Genomic DNA, 20,954 nt, shown 5'->3' on the forward strand with positions numbered 1-20,954 from the left:
AATCCTGTACAGTTTTCACAATTCATTCAGCCTTACACGCCCTAAGCTTTCATTTGTATCATATGAGAGAATTTAATGGTATTGTGACTGACCATAAATTCATATTCCAGACACCAGGAGAAAAAAGCTTGAGAAAATCTAAAGTAATATGTCATGCTATAAAGGAAGTGTAAGGGGGTGGGCGAGAGGGGGTTAAAGGAATGCATTCCAACTAGAGGTTTCAGCTGTGAAATATGGTTTCTCACAAGAGCTTGGTTAGGCTTTATTGCGAATGTTTACTCTGGGGGCCAGATGTTCCTATAAGCTGAATGTTCCTATGACATATAAATGACTTCCACAGCAAGGACCCACGCCTGGCAAATGTTCAGTCTTAGGAAATTAAAGTGAACCTCCACATTTATATGTGAGGCTCCATACAGCATGGTCACAGCTCTATTGCAAAGCTATAGGGTCAGCCAGGCTTACCCTATAGAAGAAAAAGTGACTGCAAATTCACTATCATTCTCCTCATGCAGAATAAAAACCGGGTTTTGTGGATGACAACTCCGTTTACATTTTTCTATTTTAATGTACAATGATTATGGCAAAACTTTCAAAGGCCCCTTGACATGTCCATGTCTCCAGTGTGTGTGATATCCGTTGTTTTCGCGGATACCACACATACCCATTATAACTTATGGGTCTGCTTCCATGTCCGTTTTTTCCAGCAGCACAGAAGATTGAGTTCGTGCTTGGTGTGGGGATCCAGCAGAACCTGGACCCACCCTTTATCCTGTATGGTGCTGTGGAGTTTTTTCTCCCTATTTATCGCATGTTGCAGAAAACACTGGAAATGAGTGAGGTCTGTCGATGTCGGTCAATCTCAATCTCTGTCAGTCTGTCTCTCTCTCTCTGTCTGTCGGTCTCTCTCTCTGTCGGTCTATCCCTCTTCCCCCCTCTCACATACTCACTGATCCCCGATCACCAGCGCGGCATTTCACAGCTGTCACAAAGCTCTGGCGGCTTTTCCTCTTTTGAAAAAGCCGGACACTCATTATTCTATCTAGTATTCACTGCTCTCCCCGCCCACTGGTGCCTATGATTGGTTGCAGTCAGACACGTCCCCACATTGAGTGACAGCTGTCTCACTGCAACCAATCACAGCTGCTGGTGGGCGGGCCTATATTGTGCAGTAAATTAAATAAATAATTAAAGAAAAACGGCGTGCGGTTCCCCACAATTTTCATACCAGCCAGGGTAAAGCCATACGGCAGGAGGCTGGTATTGTCAGGATGGGGAGCCCCACGTTATGGGGAGCCCCCCACCCAAACAATATCAGCCAGCAGCCACCCGGAATTGCCGCATCCATTAGATGCGACAGTCATCACGATTTGCCCTGGTGCGGTGGCAAACGAGGTAATAAGGAGTTAATGGCAGCAGCCCATAGCTGCCACTAAGTCCTAGGTTAATCATGGCAGGCGTCTCCCTGAGATACCTTCCATGATTAGCCTGTAAGATAAAGAAAATAAAGACATACACCAAAAAAACATTTATTTGAAATAAATGACAAAAAAAACACCCTCTTTCCCCACTTTATTAAACCCCCAAATACCCCTCCAGGTCCGACGTAATCAACAGAAGTCCCACGACGCTTTCAGCTCTGCTACATCAGAAGCTAACAGAGAGCGGTCAAAGACCACGACCGCTCTCTGTGAGCTCCCCGCAGCGACTGAAGTGAGTCGCGCTATCAGCCATGACGTCACTCAGGTTACCCGCGGCCACAGGTCTTAGCGGGAGGACTTCTGCTGTGGCCACGGGTAATCTCAGTGACGGCACCTCTGATAGCACAGATCAGTTAAGTCACTCAGGGGATTTGCGGTCACCGGTGAGACCTTCACCGGTGACCGAAAATCAGGTCATGACACACAGACAGAGCCGCAGGATGAACATGAAGTCGGGTGAAGTTCATCCGACTTCATTCTGATGGCACGGCTCTGTCTGTGTCTGCTGTCAGCAGTCATGTAGCAAAGCTGAATGGCAGATGACATAGCTGCTGAGAATAAAAACGGATCACATACGGATCACACATGGATTGCACACGGACTACAATCATGAGAAAAATCACATAATCGCATTGCAGTTGCATTGTTCACGGATCAACACTCGGACAGAGCTCATGCTACTTTCCAGCATGAGACTCGGTCCGATTTTACACTCGCAAGTGTGATTCCAGCCTAATAGAGAAGAGAATTAAAAGATATGGATACCAAGTGGAGAAGGGAAGGAAATAGCAGAAACAGCACTAATAGACTGACTGTAGTTAGCCAAGGACTGATCACACCTCTAATGTCAGACTGCATGGAAGGAGATGTTATCAAGGGGCTGGCTGTTACTAGAAGCTATGAGCAGGCCATAAACCCTGATCTGTTACACAATGACCCAGAAGGGAGTGGGAGCATTGAGGAGCAGATCCACATCCCATTCAGTAGCAGGTACTGTCACAATTGCAAACAATACTATAGATATTTATTATTTAATTCACAGAGGAGCATTGCATTCCTTATAAGTCTCCTTACACTGACATGTAAGGCACGTCACTCTCCATAAGGAGAGACCTCACCCCTTAACCCTAGTAAAAGACCTTATCCACCCTCACAGCCAAATCAGAGTTCATGCTATGCATTGATGAGAGCAACACTCCAAAACACTTGTTTGCAATTGAGATTCTGTTTTGGCTTTTATCTCAAGTCGTATAGCAAGCCTTGATAAAAGGTCGATGTTGACTTTCAAGATTGCTACTTCTAATAGATGGAGTACGAGTTTAGCTCCTCTTATTCTCTGAAGAGGCAATTTGCATAAACTAGTCTACAGAACATGTATGTGAGAAGTAAGACGTTCTAGGCAGCAAGAGACTAGTATTGTGGCAGTTTGGTTCTGGATACAGCAGGCAGTTCTGAGTATTCTGAAAGTTCTGGACAGAGCAACCACTGACAGGCAAGCTCAGAAAAGGAGGTATAGAAGTAGGTTTGTGGGGACCCTGAAGCAGCACAAGACAAGAATGGGACAGAGGTTGCATGTGTGCTGGACCTAGACGTTTACTGCAGAGAGACTGGGCTAGCTAGGGTGGGCATGGGCATACCCCTCAACCAACCTGGATTCAGCGGGACTGTTCCAATTTGAGGAGTCTCTCCTGCTGTTCACAGCTCTTTGATTGGCTCCTCCTCTCAGTGCAGTGAATAAATTAACTTATCAATTGATATGCCACAATCCCCAGCGATCAGTCACAATACCCAGGCATCTCCATATACCCATCTTCGCTACAGCGATCCCCAATCGTGCACCTCTCACAGTCTGATTCGTAATCCACCATGGGCACTACTGACTATTTGTGAAAGAGGTTAGTGAGAGCGAAACGTAACATTTTATTTTGTACAATATGCATAGTTCAACTTGTTAAGTGGATCTTTTTGTTTCATTTAATAAATTTGAGTGCCGCATTCTTTGACTTAATTATTATGGAGTTGGACCCTATTCAGCCACCAGTTGTAACTCTGGGAGTGTCATACTTCCATTCTGATACAAGTAAAATATATCTTTGTACCGTGTTAGCCAGTAGAGATAAAAAACTGTTTAAAAGAACTGAAGTCCTCAGTGGTTGATACCTTTTAATGGCTAACTGAAAAGATGGTAATAATAGCAAGCTTTCGAGACTACTCAGGTCTCTTCCTCAGGCATGGTACCTTTTACCATGCCTGATGAAGAGACTTGAGTAGTCTCGAAAGCTTGCTATTATTACCATCTTTTCAGTTAGTCATTAAAAGGTATCAACGACTGAGGACTTCAGTTCTTTTAAACAATTTTTTATACTTCCATTCTTACGTAAACTAAATTCTCATATGCTCTGGTTTCCCAAGTGGGACTTGATCTCATGGTCTTGTGAGCTCTTTGGCAGTAAGGGCAGCTTTGCACGTGACATGTCGATGGGGTAAAATCGAAAGTGACGCACATCCGGCGTCGCAGTCGATATCGCAACGTGTAAATCCTTTTTGATACGATGAACAAGCGCAAAAGCGTCGTTATCGTATCATCGCTGCAGCCTCCGACATTTCCATAATGCCGGTGCAGCGACAGGTGCAATGTTGTTCCTCGCTCCTGCGGCAGCACACATCGCTGTGTGTGAAGCCGCAGGAGCGAGGAACTTCACCTTACCTGCCGCCGGCTGCAATGAGAAGGACGGAGGTGGGCGGGATGTTTACATCCTGCTCATCTCCGCCCCTCCACTTCAATTGGCCGCCTGCCGTGTGACGTCCTGTGACGCCGCACGACCCGCCCCCTTAGGAAGGAGGCGGGTCGCCGGCCAGAGGGACGTCGCACGGCAGGTATGTGCGTGTGAAACTGCCGTAGCGATAATAATCGCTACGGCAGCTTTCACTAGATATTGCACGTGTGACGGGGGCGGGACTATCGCTGCAGCATCGGTAACACATTGTTACTGATGTTGCAGCGTGCAAAGCCCGCCTAAGCAGCAGCTCTCATTGAGCCACTGCCTGTGGTGAGAGCTCCAGGAGGATTTACTAATCTTTTCCTGTATTGCAGGCAGAGAAACCAGAAGTAAACTATTCAGTGACATAGAGATAGATATATACGGTACCTTTTATGTAGGTGAATGATAAAGTTAGATTCTTTTGTTCCTATAAAACTACAATAAAGAAATGAGGGAAAATAAAAAAAATAATATATATATATATATATATACACTAGAAGGTGGCCCGATTCTACGCATCGGGTATTCTAGAATTTACGTATTGTGTAGTTAATGTATGATTTTTGTTATATATATATATATATATATATATATATATATAGATGTTGTTGAGTGTAGTTACGAAGTGTTTGTGTAGGGCGCTGTACATGTTCTGGGTGTTGTCTGGGTGTGGCGGGGGGTGAGAGCGGTGTTGTATGTGTGTTGCGTGTGTTGCATTGTTTGTGGAGCGCTGTGTGTCTGTAGCATTGTGTGTGTGTGTGTTGCGTGGTTTGTGTGGGTGTGATGTGTTTTGGGGGGAGGTATGTTTTGTGCAATGTGTGTGTGTTGCGTGGTATGTGCGTATATTTATGTATGCCGCGGTGTTTGTGTGTTGGGTGTTGTGTGTGTGCAGCGTTGTCTGTGTGTGTGGGTGTCTGTGTAGGGCGATGTTTGTGGTTCCCAGTGTGTGTGTGGTGTGTTGTGTGTGTGTGTTGGGGGGAGGTGTGCACCTCCCATCGTGCTCCATCCCCCATGCTGCGCACCCCCCATCGTGCTCCATCCGCCATGCTGCGCACTCCCAAACGTGCTCCATCCGCCATGCTGCGCACTCCCAAACGTGGTCCATCCGCCATGCTGCGCACTCCCAAACGTGCTCCATCCACCATGCTGCGCACTCTCAAACGTGCTCCATCCGCCATGCTGCGCACTCCCAAACATGCTCCATCCGCCATGCTGCGCACTCCCAAACGTGGTCCATCCCCAATGCTGCGCAGTCCCAAACGTGCTCCATCCGCCATGCTGCGCACTCCCAAACGTGCTCCATCCCCCATGCTGCGCACTCCCCATCGTGCTCCATCCCCCATGCTGCACCAGCATCAGCCTCTCTGCCCCCAGCATCAGCCTCTCTCCTCCCAGCATCAGCCTCTCTCCTCCCAGCATCAGCCTCTCTCCTCCCAGCATCAGCCTCTCTGTCCCCAGCATCAGCCTCTCTCCTCCCAGCCTCAGCCTCCCCCAGCATCAGCCTCTCTTCTCTCAGCCTCCCCCTTCCCAGCCTCCCTCCTCTCAGCCTCCCCCAGCATCAGCCTTTCTCCTCCCAGCCTCCCCCTCCCAGCCTCCCCCAGCATCAGCCTCCCCCAGCATCAGCCTCTCTCCTTCCAGCCTCCCCCAGCATCAGCCTCTCTCCTCCCAGCCTCCCTCCTCCCAGCCTTCTCCAGGATCAGCCTTTCTCCTCATAGCCTCCCTCTTCCCAGCCTTCCCCAGCATCAGCCTCCACCTCCCAGCCTCCCTCAGCATCAGCCTCCCCCAGCATCAGCCTCTCTCCTTCCAGCCTCCCCCAGCATCAGCCTCTCTCCTTCCAGCCAACCCCAGCATCAGCCTCCCCCAGCATCAGCCTCCCCCAGCATCAGCCTCTCTCCTTCCAGCCTCCCCCAGCATCAGCCTCCCCCAGCATCAGCCTCTCTCCTCCCAGCCTCCCTCCTCCCAGCCTTCCCCAGGATCAGCCTCTCTCCTCCCAGCCTCCCCCAGCATCAGCCTCCCCCTCCCAGCTTCCCCCAGCATCAGCCTCTCTCCTTCCAGCCTCCCCCAGCATCAGCCTCCCCCAGCATCAGCCTCCGCCTCCCAGCATCAGCCTCCGCCTCCCAGCCTCCCCCAGCATCAGCCTCTCTCCTCCCAACCTCCCCCAGCATCAGCCTCTCTCCTCCCAGCCTCCTCCAGCATCAGTCTCTCTCCTCCCAGCCTCCCCCAGCATCAGCCTCCCCCAGCATCAGCCTCTCTCCTTCCAGCCTCCCCCAGCATCAGCCTCCCCCAGCATCAGCCTCTCTCCTCCCAGCCTCCCCCAGCATCAGCCTCCCTCTCCCAGCCTCCCCCAGCATCAGCCTCTCTCCTTCCAGCCTCCCCCAGCATCAGCCTCCCCCAGCATCAGCCTCTCTCATCCCAGCCACCCCCAGCATCAGCCTCCCCCAGCATCAGCCTCTCTCCTCCCAGCCTCCCCCAGCATCAGCCTCCCCCAGCATCAGCCTCTCTCCTTCCAGCCTCCCCCAGCATCAGCCTCCCCCAGCATCAGCCTCTCTCATCCCAGCTACCCCGAGCATCAGCCTCCCCCAGCATCAGCCTCTCTCCTCCCAGCCTCCCCCAGCATCAGCCTACACCCTCCCAGCCTCCCCCAACATCAGCCTCCCCCTCCCAGCCTTCCCCAGGATCAGCCTCTCTCCTCCCAGCCTCCTCCAGCACGCCGTGCTCCTCTGCCAACACTCACAGATCCGATGGCATACTCACACACACACACACACACCCACCCGATCGCATACACTCACACCCACCTGATCGCATACACTCACACACACCCGATCGCATACACTCACACACACCCGATCGCATACACTCACACACACCCGATCGCATACACTCACACACACCTGATCGCATACACTCACGCACACACACATTGACGATATTGCACATACGCGCTCACTCACAACATCCGGAGATACCACATGCTTCTGGCCATGTGATCCTCCGGCAGGTCCTGGAAGCTCACTGCAGCACAGTATCGCGGCCGAGAAGCAAGCGATATCTCCGGATGCTGTGAGTGTGTGGATGCGATCTGATGTGTGTGTGAGGTGTGTGTGAGAGTGAGTGTGATCTGATGTGTGTGTGTGTATGTGTTTGTGTGTCTGTTGTTATGTGTGTGCGTGTGGATGTTCCGCCGCTGCAGGACCTTGATGCGCTGGTAACTATGCTACCATGGTTACCAGCGCATCCCGTCCCCCACTCGCACGGGAGTCCACACCAGCATACGGCGGCAAACCCCAGCAATGCGAGGGTTTGTGTCGGCTGGGTTGGCGGCGTATGCTGGTGTGGGCTCCCGGGGGTACAGTACTCACCTGGGAGTCGTGTCTCCGTGTCAGTTCGGGGGATGCGTGCGGGGGGCGGGGCCAGAGCGAGCGTGCATTGCATGAGGGGGGCGGGGCGTGGCCGAGTTGCCAATACGTGCAGGGTGCCGGGGCGAGAGGCCAATCCGTGTGGGGGGCGGAGCCTGTGCGAGCGGCCGGCCAATCCGTGTGGGGGGGGAGCCAGGGCAAGCGACCAATCCGTGCGGGGGGCGGGGCCATGGCGAGGCCAGCGGCCAATCCGCTTTGTGTCATCCTAAGGACACAATTTTGGAGCAAGACAGACAGACAGACAGAATAAGGCAATTATATATATAGATATACTGTATATAACAAAAACCTTTACTTTCACCCCCATTTGGAATCAAACAAGCCACTTACAAACTTGTGTCCAGCAGCCCTCTCTACTGAGCCATAAGCTGTGATGTTGGCCAAAGGAGCATTTTATATAGATGAACCTGCAATGCAGCCTCTTTTTCCACAGCAGATTACACTGGCTATAAAGCTCTATTTTACAGAGCAACATCTCTTTACATGCTGTATTCTAGAGGGAGAAGAAGAGATTTTTTTTTTCCTCTAATAAAATTCCTAAAAATTATAAAAATTAGAATAAAGTAAATTTTAATTGTGATTTTTTTCTATAAAAGAATAACCATCACAAATCAGTAAATAACATGGACATATTTGGTGTCCCTGTAATCGTAACGACCCGAACAACACAGCAATCAGATTATTTATGGGGATCTGTAAATGGTGTAAAAATATTGCGTAATTGATTATTTTTGTCTATTAAATCCATAAAAAAAGTAATAAAAATGTAATGCTGAGGCCATGTTCACACGTAGCATAAACGCTGCGATTTTTCTGCAGGTGTCCGCACCACATAATTCAATAACCATCCCCTCTAATTATTGCGTGTTTGCTGCATGTTTTATGCATGTTTTATGCATTTTCCCAGATATTTGATACGTTTGTTTGCAGATGGGTTTTTAATGCTTTTTTAATACTACAGAAAAGCTTTGAATCTGCGTTTATAAATGTAATTTTTTTCGCTTGCATTTTTTTTTCACTCCACAAAGAAGCCTACAGAGAAAGAAAAATCACTAATACTGCACAGTTCAGCTGCGTCTTTTCATGAAATCACATCCACTTTGCTTGGACATTTAGCAATTGTTAACAGTTCACATGTTGCGTAAATATTTTTCTGCTGCTTTTTTTGCACATAAACTCTGCTGTGTTTAACTGTCCAAGCAAAGTGGATGTGATTTCATGAAAAGACGCCGCTTAACTCTGCTGTTGCGGTGCTTTTTTTTTTTTCTCTGGAGGTTTCTATGTGGAGCTTAAAAAAACGCATGGAAAAAACTGCAGTTACTTTTATAAGAGCAGAATTAAAGCTTTTCTGTATTATAAAAACACTTAAAACGCAGATTCACGTGTGCACCAAAAATGCATGAAATAATGTGAAAAAGGCATAAAAAAATGCAGTAAAAATCCAATAGTCAAAGAAGATTGTCATGGTATAATTTTGTGCGGACAGTGGCAGAAAACAAAAACCACAGTATTTATGCAACATTTGAACACAGCGTTATAGACATAAAAAAAGCAACATGTCATATAGTAAAGCTTATATAAATGTAAGAAAGTTCTGGCTGCTATAAATGAATGAACAGACCAGGGTGTCTGCTGAACGCCCCTTACTGCCAAATGGGTATGGTTTGGGGTTTGTGGTGTGGCTAGGGGCATGGCCAAAATTTGCTGTGGCGCACCGCAGAGTTTTGTCCCTCTTTCTGTTCTTGGAAAGTTGGGAGGTATGCATAGGTACTACATGGAAATGACCTAAGAAAGGAAAGCAAGCTAAACTTGAGAGACCTGTTCAGGTATGGTGCATCACAAGTTATATGCTGCCATCTGTACCCCCACAATGTGCACCACTGTGTAAAAAAACAGATTTAAAGAAAACGCTCCATACCTGCTGCCTGTTACATATACATTTCATCAGTTTCTCTAGTAAACTTCTGATTATTTTCCTATATTAGAGTGACTCCTTCCTTACTAAAATGCTGAGCCCTGGTTTGCTGAATCATCAAGCAACATGCAGTCATGGGGAAAGATCTTGAAAATCAGACACACTAGTGTCATGAGTCGTAGCAGGGCAACACAGCCCATGTGATCCTTACAATTACATATACCTTGCAGCCAGCACCAGACCAGTGCCAGGCTTATTCGGACAGCCAAGAAGGATGTTATCCTTGCAGTAAGCTAACACATCACTAACATGCAATGCCACACGTCTCATGACCCTACTGTATAGACACAACATTATGTACAAAACCTCAGCACAGAAACCAGCAAGTAGTGCCATAGATAGCAATTTAAAAAACAGGCAAACGTGTGTGTATGAATGTGTGTATGTAAACATCTGTGTATGTACATACATACGCAACTAAAAAACATTGTGGATTATGATTTTGGTGAAAGATTCAGCTGTACTTTGCCTTTTGTGGATATAACGGTCAAAGTAATCAGAGTTATGCTCATGCTTCGTAAATTTTCTTGGAATATGTCCTAACCAGCAACTGCTAACATCAATTTGCGTTATCAGATCTCATCTATAGAATCTTTGTTTTCTTAAATCAAATATGAAAATAACCTTCTGCCTATTCTTGCATTTTCAGGAGAAGTTGAAGGCATTGTCTGCAAACAGGGTGATAAAATTTATATGAACCAAGATGTTTGGAAACCAACTCCGTGCCAAATCTGTGTATGTGATGGGGGTGCCATCCTGTGTGATGAGGTTCCATGTCTAGATGTCCCAACGTGTGAAAATCCGGAGATTCCTCCTGGAGAATGCTGCCCAGTCTGTAGAGGCAATTCTGGAGGTCGCACAAACAGCCAAGGCAAGAAGTCCACAATTTAGTTGATTAAATGAGTTGGGATAATATTTCATATAGCAATGTACTGTATTTACATACTGATTTGTAGTTATATCTTTTGATGTGCACTTTTTTACAAAATAGGACATTTCTGGATTTGCACTATACATCTGAAAGCGGTTTGTAAGAGCAATTCATTGGGAGTAACAGCCTTTTTGCACATGGTCACGTTTTCCTGGCACAGAGGGAGGCATGTGAATACAATCATGGATAGCAATTAGTGGTGCATTTCTCCCTTACTAAGTAACTACATTTAAGACCTAAATTATATTGGTCAGCCTTGGTGACATTACAATATATAAATCAAAGGACTTTTTTCAGGTGCCTAAAAATATGCTGGAAAGAGCAACCACATGTAAGTTGTAACATTACTGCCAAGAAAACCACAAAACAGACAGCTAGCTCAATAGTCCAGCATGCAAGTCCCATACTCCCTGTGTTTTATGGTTTAACTATTGCATGGCACGCACAGTAATGCACAATGATTGCTGAAAGATGATAGAAACAATGTCCAAAAATGTGTTACATAGTCCATGTACTTCAATTGTGCCAGACAGATATTTATATAAAGCAGAGGTGTATCTAGGCTTTCCAGCACCCGGGCAAGAATTCAGTTTGACGCGCCCCCTCACCAAGCAGTTTGGGTGGTCATCAACTCGTCATGTGACCAATCATTCATATGGGATTTGCACACTAAGTGACATGATGACGAGCTGCTCTTAATAATTCTCACAATGTTCAATGAGAAACATATGAAGAAAAAGCTAATTGTCACATGCAAGTATGAAAATCACATATGAGTGGAGTATCCATGTGATGACTGCTGGAACCTGCAAGCAGAGCCTGACCCTGACAGGGAGTATATTACATGCTGTTAGAACTGGAGATACTACATTGCTTAATTTTGTAATTAAAGGACTTTTCCAGGTTTGAGATGAGAATCTGCAGTGAATCTATGTGACTACAGGCATCTGAATTCTCATTACATTCTGCACACTTTTAGCATTCTCCGACTCCACTGACGAGAGTGGACGGTCATACCAGCACAAGTATGAGATTTGTATATTTCTGGCCACATTCTGTTTTGATGTGTTCGGCCTCACTCAATTAATTTTCATTGAGTGAAGGCGCACATGTCTAGTCGGCACGTGACCACATGGATGTAAATCATATACCTGCAGTTTTCTGACCTCCCACTCTCACTGCCAATACCAGAGAATCCTGATAGCGTGCAGTGTGCACACTGTGAGAATTCAGAAGTCTGCAGTAATATAGAGTGACACATGGAGAGACTGCAGACTTATCATAAACTTGGACAACCCCTTTAATGCTCCTAACATAAATAAAAACATAATAACCCATAGTAACCAGAAATGTTCGAATCCAGATCAGCTCTGTCTTTTGATAGTGGCAGCAGCAGCCTCCTATTCAAATCAATGAGGAGGATGTGCAGTACCCAGCCGCGGACAGTATCAGAAGACTGAGTAGATCTGAAAATTAGCTTTCCCGGCCACTTACACTTAGAGCAGCTGATCAAAAAGGGTCCCGGACCATGGCAGATCAGACACTGATAACCTATTCTAAAGGTAGTTCATCGATGTTAAAGTAATCTTACAATTTATGAATTGTTACTTGTGTACAGGATCAGAACTAATAACAGCACCAGAACTGCCAGAGGTACAGAAATACATAATTAGAACCCCCAGCAGTACAGAAATACAGCATCACAAGCACCAACAGTACAGAAATTCATCACCACCACCAGCAGTATAGAAATTCATCATCAGAAATACAGAAATTCATCACAAGAACCACAAGCAGTAAAGAAATAATTGATAATCAGAACCACTAGCAGTGTACAGAAATACATCCATATAACTCCATCAGTTCAGAAACACAGCATCAATACAGAAATACATAATCAGAACTACAAGTAGTACATGGTACATCAATTGTAATGTCAGGTCAAACCCATATACTGTGCATTTGTATTGCATGAACCTACAACGTCCGGTACATCCTTAAAGTGAATCTGTCACCAGGTTTTAACACCTAATCTGAAAGCAGCATATCGTATTGGCAGAGATCCTGAGTCCAGCAATATGTCACTTACTGGGCTGCTTAGTGTAGTTTTGATACAATCACTGTTTAATCAGCTGTAAATTATCATTAGAGGATTTCTTAGCCTGCTGCCTGGCTATATTTGTGAGCTCTGTATAACTGCTAGATCTGCAGAAGAAAAAAAATGGATTTTAACAAAATGACAAGTAAGTGACACAGTGCTGAAATCAGGGCCTCTGTCTCTACATTGTACTGCTCTCAGATGAGGGAGAAAAAAATCTGGTGACAGATTGCCTTTAACAATGGTAAGGAGATACTTGTGAGTTTTCAGTCATCATCAGACTGCGGACCATACAGGAACTACAGTAAGGCCTCGGTTCCACTTGCGTTTTGCATAGGTGAGTGCAATCCGATAAGACATCAGACTGCACTCTCAGCAGTGTAAAACTATGGGGCAGTGTCCATCTGTGATTGATTTTTCATGCCATATCAGCATGAGAAAAGAATCACCGCATGCTGATTTTGTCAGTGAGTCTCGGCTCACACGCACCCATACAAGTCTATGTGTGCATGTGAAATATCGCACTGCACTCAGATGTCATTAGAGTGCAGTGCAATGCATGCAGAGACAGACTGCGGAGAAGAGGGAGAAAGTGCTCCCTCTCCTCTGAAACTGTGATACGATCGCAACAGAGTGGGAGCTGAGGGTCATTACCATATAGCGGAAGTGGGGCCCAGGTCTAATGATGAGAGTTTCACCCCTTATGCTTGTTCCCCATACTATGTCTATATACATCACCCCGCATCCATCCTCCCTCCTCATACTGTGCCCCTAGATACCTCCGCATCCTTTCCCCCAACATACTGTGTAAACAGATATTTCCCCTTCCCCATCCTCTCCCTCACCATACTGTGTAAACAGATATTTCTCCCCTGTCAGCAGGTCCAACCGGATTTTAAAAATAACCCGGTTTGGACCCGGAATTAATTCCAGATATCTGACTGGACACCGATCCCCATATAAGTCTATGAAAGGGCTAAGGGGATTACAGCACATGCGTTATACTTACTAAGTTTCTTGCTCGGCGGTAATACTACTTCTGGATCCATTCATTAACCTCATACATATTCACAGCTTCCTTTGCCCACCATCCTGGTGTTTGTGATTGGTTGCCATTAGACTGTGCCCCCACTCTGTGCAACAGTTTGGAATCAGGCACACTGTGTGTGTCTCTATAGTGTAAAAATACAGTGTATGATACCCAGCACAGATAAAGCATATGGCTACAGGCTGCAGACCCCAGCCGTGTATCAAAATAGGAGGGACCCCATGTGGCTTTTTTTAATTATCTAAATAAATAATTTGAACAAGCGGTGTGCGCCCCCCCACAAGTTTGATATACAGCCATGATAAAGCCTACAAAACAATAGGATAAATAGTTGCACACCAGTCACAATGTATAGGGGAATAATGAAAAGCAGAACTGCTATGGGAATACTAGACTGAAAAATACAATGGACTATCTGAAAAAAGTGAAAAACATGAAAATGGTATGTGCATAGTTGCTATGAATAATAGGAATGAGAGATGTTTAGCCAGTGTATTGATCAATGCAAAGGAGCCCCAAAACCAAACGCCAAGGTAATCTCTATTTTTGGCATCCCTAACTTATGTGTAACCTCACCTGCAGTTAAAAAACTTGCTCTGTATGGGAAGCAAAGGACCAAGCTATATATGTGAAATAAGACACATGGCTATGGGTGGGGCAGGGTTCTCAGACAGAAAATGCATACTAATTAAAGAAGGTACGTCTGGAACATCACTTTGTTCAGATAGTCCATTGTATTTTAAAGTCTAGTATTCCCATAGCAGTTCTGCTTTTAATTATTCCCCTATACATTGTGACTGGTGTGCAACTCTTTATCCTATTGTTTAGTTGTATACTTTTGAGTCTTGCACCCTGTTCACACCATGGTGTTCCAGGCATACATTCTTTAATTTGAGGTCAGTTTACCTGCAGTCACAGGTTGGCTACCATGGGAACCTCCAGCTGTAACCGCAGGTAAACTTAGCAATGTCTTCGCTCACAGCTGCGGCTCAGTCAGTGTCTGTCTGAAGCCACAGTGGGCAGTCACGTTCTCTACTGTGCCCGCTCACTGTGATTTCAGTATGTAGCAGACCTAAGATCGTTGTGGGACCGCGTGTGGATCTGGGTGTTTGCTGGGTTAATAAATTGGAGAAAGATGGTGTTTTTTTGTATTTTATTTCAAATAAAGGATTTTTTGGGTGTTTGTTTTATTACTTTTTACTTACAGCAATAGTAATGGGGGGGTCTCCAAAACCTCTCTTCATCACTAATCTACGGCTTGATGGCAGCTGTCATTTGTTGACAAATCACATTTGTCATTAACCCTTTATATTGCCTCAATTGCCACCGCACCAGGGCAATCGGGATGAGCAGGATAAAGCAACAGTATTTTCCCATCTAATGGATGTGACAATTCTGGGAAACTGCAGGCTGCTATTTATAGTCTAGGGGGTCTAATAATCATGGGTCTCCCCAGGCTGAAAATACAAGCCCACAGCTGTTGGCTTTATCATGACTGATATTACTTGCAGCAAAAATAGGGCTTCAGCTGTACATCGCCAAGGCCAAAAACTAGTACTCTAGCAGGATAAAGCTAAGCCCCGACTAAGTAGAGACATCACAGGTGCAGGAGGAGGAAATCACACACACACTTCCAAAAAATGGAGGGGCGATTGCTTGATGATAAAACTGCACACTGATGGCTTGCATACAGCGCTGTATACACATGCTGACGCACAGTCACAAGCCCCCAGCCTATTAGGTGACGCCTTAGCTGTATCCTGCTATAGTACTAGTGTGACGCCCTGGCCGGGCCAGGTAGTCACAAATAGGGCCCCTCATTACACCTGTCCCTCATAGGTAACTTACAGCCAAACATTTAAACCCTAGTCACCCCCCTCAGGGCTTGATGAACACACCAGGGGGCGGAACCAGGCCGTTGGAAGACGCCCACCAGGAAGTTCAGAGAGCCTGGGGCGGGAAAGTAAACAGAACAGTTTCAGAGTTCAAGTTGGAGAGGTGTGGGGGCTGTAGGTGTGTGCAGCTCCAGCAGAGGACAACCCAATCTGAGCAGGTGCCAGGGTAAGAGCCCTGGTACCTTTGGCTAGGATGCAGACGGCAGTCTCCGTCTGCAGGAGGCGGGAAGACGGGTGGTGGAACCGAGGTGGACCGGGACAGGGTTGTAGCCCGCCGGTACTAACCCGGGGAACCGACTAGGAAACCGGAGCACAAAGGGGGGTACTCAGACCCTGAAGCTAGGTCCAGAAGCTACTGTGGGCTAGCTAATTAACTGATTGCGGCCAGGACTAGAGGTCCTGTCCCACCCAAAGTCCCGACTGAAGGCAACAGCCCAAGAGGGGGATAAGCAGCCACCGCCATGGCTCAGAGATCCCACGGGCCAACGTCTGCGGGCAAAGGGCTCCTTAGGCAACAACAAGTTGGGAGCGGACTCCTGAAGTTGCAAGCACAGGCAGTCCACCATCCAACACAGGTGCAGGAGAAAGACAGAAACTACCAGCCAGGTGGGGGACCAGACTGCAGCCGGCTGCGGGCACCGACCACCATCACCTTAGTTTACCAGAGACTCGTGTGTTTACTAATAGTGAGTACAACAGCACCCTCCGGTCGCCCATCTCCCTGCACCGCCAAACACCCCCAAACAGGTCCCGGGGCCACCATCCCTGCCCACGGAGGGGTTAATAACTTGCTGCCGAACATCTCCCCCGGGTGCCCAGTAACTGCAGTGGTGGTGTCCACCTTCACCACATCCCGTGGTTGGCGTCACTTAACATGGATCCGGCTGTACATCTACGTCCCCAAACCACAACCCCCCTTTTAGTTGAAGTAACCTCGAGACCCCCGGGTCCGGAGACCCTCAAGCCACCACTAAAGGTCCGGATCTGAGCGGCTCAGCTGCCGAGCATGGGGCGGTACACTAGTTTTTGGCCTGGGTGATGTACAACTGCAGCCCTATCTTTGCTGTAAGTAATGCTTAATTTTTGGAGGATATTTATTCTTCTTTTTGTTGCTATTTTTATCTTTATCATGACTGGGTATCAACATTTGGGAGACCACATGTTGTTTTTTTAAAAATAATTTATTTAAATAATCAAAAAAAGCCACATGGGGTCCCTCTTATTTTGATACACAGCCAAGATAACACACACGGATGGGGGCTGCAGCCTGTCTGCTTTATCTGTGCTGGGTATCACAATTTGGGGGTCCAAAGCCTTTTTTTATTTATTTTTGCAACATTATAAGGACGCAGACAGAGTGTGTGATTCCAACCAATCAAAGATGCTGTCACACAGTGTGAGGGCGAGGTCTGACTGCAACCAATCACAAATGCCGGGACTGCCGGTGGACCAGGGGGAAGCAGTGAATATATATGAGCTTTAATGAGCCAACCTGAAAGTCTTGTTACAGCCACGGGGAAGGTCGGAAAGTATAACTGTCCTGCTTTATTTCTTATTTTCTTTCTTGTGCAGCATCTAACCCTTACTAACACCAGCCCCCCATCCCTTATTAACACTGGCCCCTCTAACCCTTGTTAACACAAATGTTTTGCCTCCCTTTGAGTTAAATAATGCTTGGATATGTTCGGCGAACACAGGTAAAGTAGGCTAACATGAACCGAACCTTGGGAAATGCATTGATTTCTAGTAGTAACCCAATACATAATTACAAGAAGATGTCGGTACCTTGAACATTTTACATATAAAGAAATGAGAATTTTCTTTCTTTTGAATCTTATATTCATCTGGTTTAATTTTGCTTTATGCAATGTTGGGTTATGAACATCTTTTTTTTCTTTTACCCTTGTAGGTCGAGGACTAAAGGTGAGTTAAAACTGCACTCTTTATTGCCCTAAAGTTCTGCAGATTTATCTATGTATTGCAAGTTACTGATGTAAACACATTGTAAACGTGGTGTTTAGACCATACATAGAAGCTGCGGCATCACTTTTCTAAACACAAACACGGCAGTGTTTGTGTAAATGGTATGCCATAAGTATCACTAGACTGTGTACCCTGCTGATGAATATGGCTGCTTTGAAGTGCATTTGAATGTAGGAAAAAAGGAGCAGTGACTCCCAGACAGGTCTGTGTGCAAACGCTTTAGCGGAACACATGTATCATGTGGGCTTTATGTTGTGCAGGCCTGGTGTAGAGGAAGAGATTACTGCATTTTAGTACAAATGAAAAATGACAAATGTATCAATAAGACTGACACGGGCTAAGATGAAGTTGTACCAAAGTTGTCCTTTATTCTTAAGGTACTGTCACACTTAGCGACGCTCCAGCGATCCCACCAGCGAGCTGACCTGGCAGGGATCGCTGGAGCGTCGCTACATGGTCGCTGGTGAGCTGTCAAACAGGCAGATCCGGCTTCTAGAAGCTGCGGACGCTGGTAATCAAGGTAAATACCGGGTAACCAAGCAAAGCCTTTGCTTGGTTACCCGATGTGTACCTTGGTTACCAGCGTCCGCAGAAGCCGGCTCCCTGCTCCCTGCACATTCATATCGTTGCTCTCTCGCTGTCAAACACAGCGATGTGTGCTTCACAGCGGGAGAGCAATGACCAAAAAATGGTCCAGGAATTTCAGCCACGACCGGTGACCTCACAGCAGGGGCCAGGTCATTGCTGGATATCACACACAGCGACATTGCTAGCAAGATCGCTGTTGCGTCACAAAAACCGTGACTCAACAGCAATGTCGCTAGTGATGTTGCTTAGTGAGACGTAGCCTTTATGCAAATCTGGAAGCTGTCTTTTGTAAGTTGCAGGACAGTTAATGAGAAACTCCATTTGTATTTATTTATTTTAGTTCTTTAATAGGGATGATCGAATATCACAAATATTCGGCAATATTTGGCTTCGCGAATATCCAACAAATAGTTCGCCGCTATGCGAATATTCAATGCGAAATGTAAGTCTATGGGAAGCCCGAATAGTTGCCCATCGGCAACTATTCGGGTTTCCCATAGACTTACATTGCGCATCAAATATTCGCAAATAGTCGAAAAGGGGCGACCTATTCGGCGAATATGGGTGTTGCCGAATATTTGAGGTATTCGATCATCCCTATTCTTTAACCCTTTACCTCAGAGCATGGATTTCACCTTAATGACCAGGCCTTTTTTTCAATTCTGACTAGTGTCACTTTGGCAGGTTAAAACGCTGGAATGTTTTAATGGATCCAAGTGATTCTGAGGTTTTCGTGACATATTGTTCTTCATGATAGTGGTAAATTTAAGACAATATTTTTTGAATTTGTGAAAAAAAATTAAAATTTTGCAAACACAATATAGTTAATAAAAATATTTCCCACATGTCTACTTTACATCAGCATAATTTTTTAAACATATTTTTTTTTGTTAGGAAGTTAGAAAGGTTCAATGTTTCTCAGCAATTTCTCATTTTTCCAACAAAATAAGCAAAACCATTTTTTTAGGAAACACGTCACATTTGAAATGACTTTAAGAAGCCAAGGAATTAAAAAACATCCCCCAAAATGACAAGATTCTAAAAACTACACCCCTCAAACTACTCAAAACCACATTCAAGGAGTTTGCTAACCCTTTTGATGCTTCACAAGAACTAAAGCGATGTGGAAGGAAAAAATTAAAATTTTACTTTTTCCCACAAAAATGTTACTTTAGCTCCAATTTTTTTACTTTCACAAGGGTAACAAGAAATAATGCACCATAAAATTTATTGCACAATTTCTCCTGAGTACATGGCTGCCCTATATGTGGTGGAAATCTACTGGTTGGGTACATGGAAAGGCTCTGAAGGCAAAGAGCGGCATTTGATTTATGGAATGCAAAATTAGCTAGACTCAATAGCTGACGCCAAGTGGCATTTTGAGAGCCCCTGATATGTATAAACAGTGAGGCTCCAGCATAAGTGACCGCATTTAGGAAACTAGACCACTGAAGACATTTATTTACATGCTTGGTGAGCGCCTTCTACCCTCAGCTGCTTGACAGAATTTTATAACGTTGAGCCGTGAAAATGAAAAAAAAAAAAAAATTACCACAAAAATCCTGCTTTAACCTCAAATCTTTCATTTTCACAAGGGTAACATGAGAAAATGCATCATAAAATTTGTTGCAATTTCTCCTGAGTACGCTAATACCCCATATGTGGTGGAAATCTACTGTTTGGGCACACGACAGGGCTTGGAAGGTAAATAGCGCCATTTGAATTTTTCAATGCAAAATTTGCTTTAATTGTTTGCAGATGCCATGTCACATTTTGCGAGCCCCTGAGGTGCCTAAACAGTGGAGCTCCCTCATAAGTGACCCCATTTTAGAAACTAGACACCTCAAGGAATTTATCTAGATGTTTGGTGAGCACCTTGCACCCCCAGGCGCTTCAATGAATTTTATAACGTTGAGGCGTGAAAATGAAAAAATAAATTTTTAACCACAAAAATGTTTCTTTAACCCCAAATTTATAATTTTCATTTAGGGTCACAGGAGACAATGGACCATACAATTTGTTGCACATGAAAATACCCCATGTGGTTGAAAACTACTTTTAAGGCACAGTACAATCTAAAGAAGGGAAGGAGCACCATATTTGAGTTAAGATTTAGTTGAATGGTTTGCCAGTGACGTCACATTGGTAGTGCCCCTGAGGTGCCAGAACAGCCAGAACAGCAGAAAACCTCCACAAGTGACCCCTCTTTACAAACTGCATCCTCAATGAATTCAAATAGGGTATTAACGCCATAGGTGTGTAACATAACGTTATACTATTGGGTGGTGAGGAACAAATAATTACATTTTTACAGCTAAAATTTAGTTTTAACTCTATATTTCCAATTTTCGCAAGGGAAATAGATAAAAAGGCCCCATAATATATTATACATTTCCTCCTGAACGTGGCAATACCCTATATGTGACTGTACAGTACTGTTTGGCCGCATCGCAGGGAGAGAAGAAGCACCACTTGATTTTTGGAGAAAAAAAATTTCCTACAGTAGTTTGCGGACTCCATTTGCAGAGCCCCTAAGTGCCAAAACAAAAGAAACCCCCTAAAGTGACCAAATCATGGAAAGTATACCCCTTTGGGAATTGATCTACGCAAATAGTGATGATTTATTCTCTGGAAAACACCCATTGTGTCAAACGCAGTGAATGTTGCAGAGTTTAAAATTGAAAATAAACCCTTGTCGTACCCAACACATTGTAGTGCCCGTTCATTGTGTTCAGCTTGTGCTTTTGGAAACCTGATCCCCGTAAATTAAGCGG

General features: G+C 45.5%; 1 protein-coding gene across 1 annotated transcript in view; it reads left to right on the plus strand.

Annotated features, from left to right (window-relative positions):
• Positions 1–20,954, plus strand: part of COL5A2 (collagen type V alpha 2 chain) — a 384,888-nt gene that overhangs the window by 181,041 nt on the left and 182,893 nt on the right. Inside the window, exons 2-3 of the mRNA XM_075317769.1 lie at positions 10,287–10,508; positions 17,519–17,532. Of these exons, the coding sequence (XP_075173884.1) occupies positions 10,287–10,508; positions 17,519–17,532 (236 nt within the window). The remainder of the gene's footprint in view (positions 1–10,286; positions 10,509–17,518; positions 17,533–20,954) is intronic.

This window comes from Anomaloglossus baeobatrachus, chromosome 7, assembly GCF_048569485.1.
Source record: "Anomaloglossus baeobatrachus isolate aAnoBae1 chromosome 7, aAnoBae1.hap1, whole genome shotgun sequence".
Taxonomy (NCBI): Eukaryota; Metazoa; Chordata; class Amphibia; order Anura; family Aromobatidae; genus Anomaloglossus; species Anomaloglossus baeobatrachus.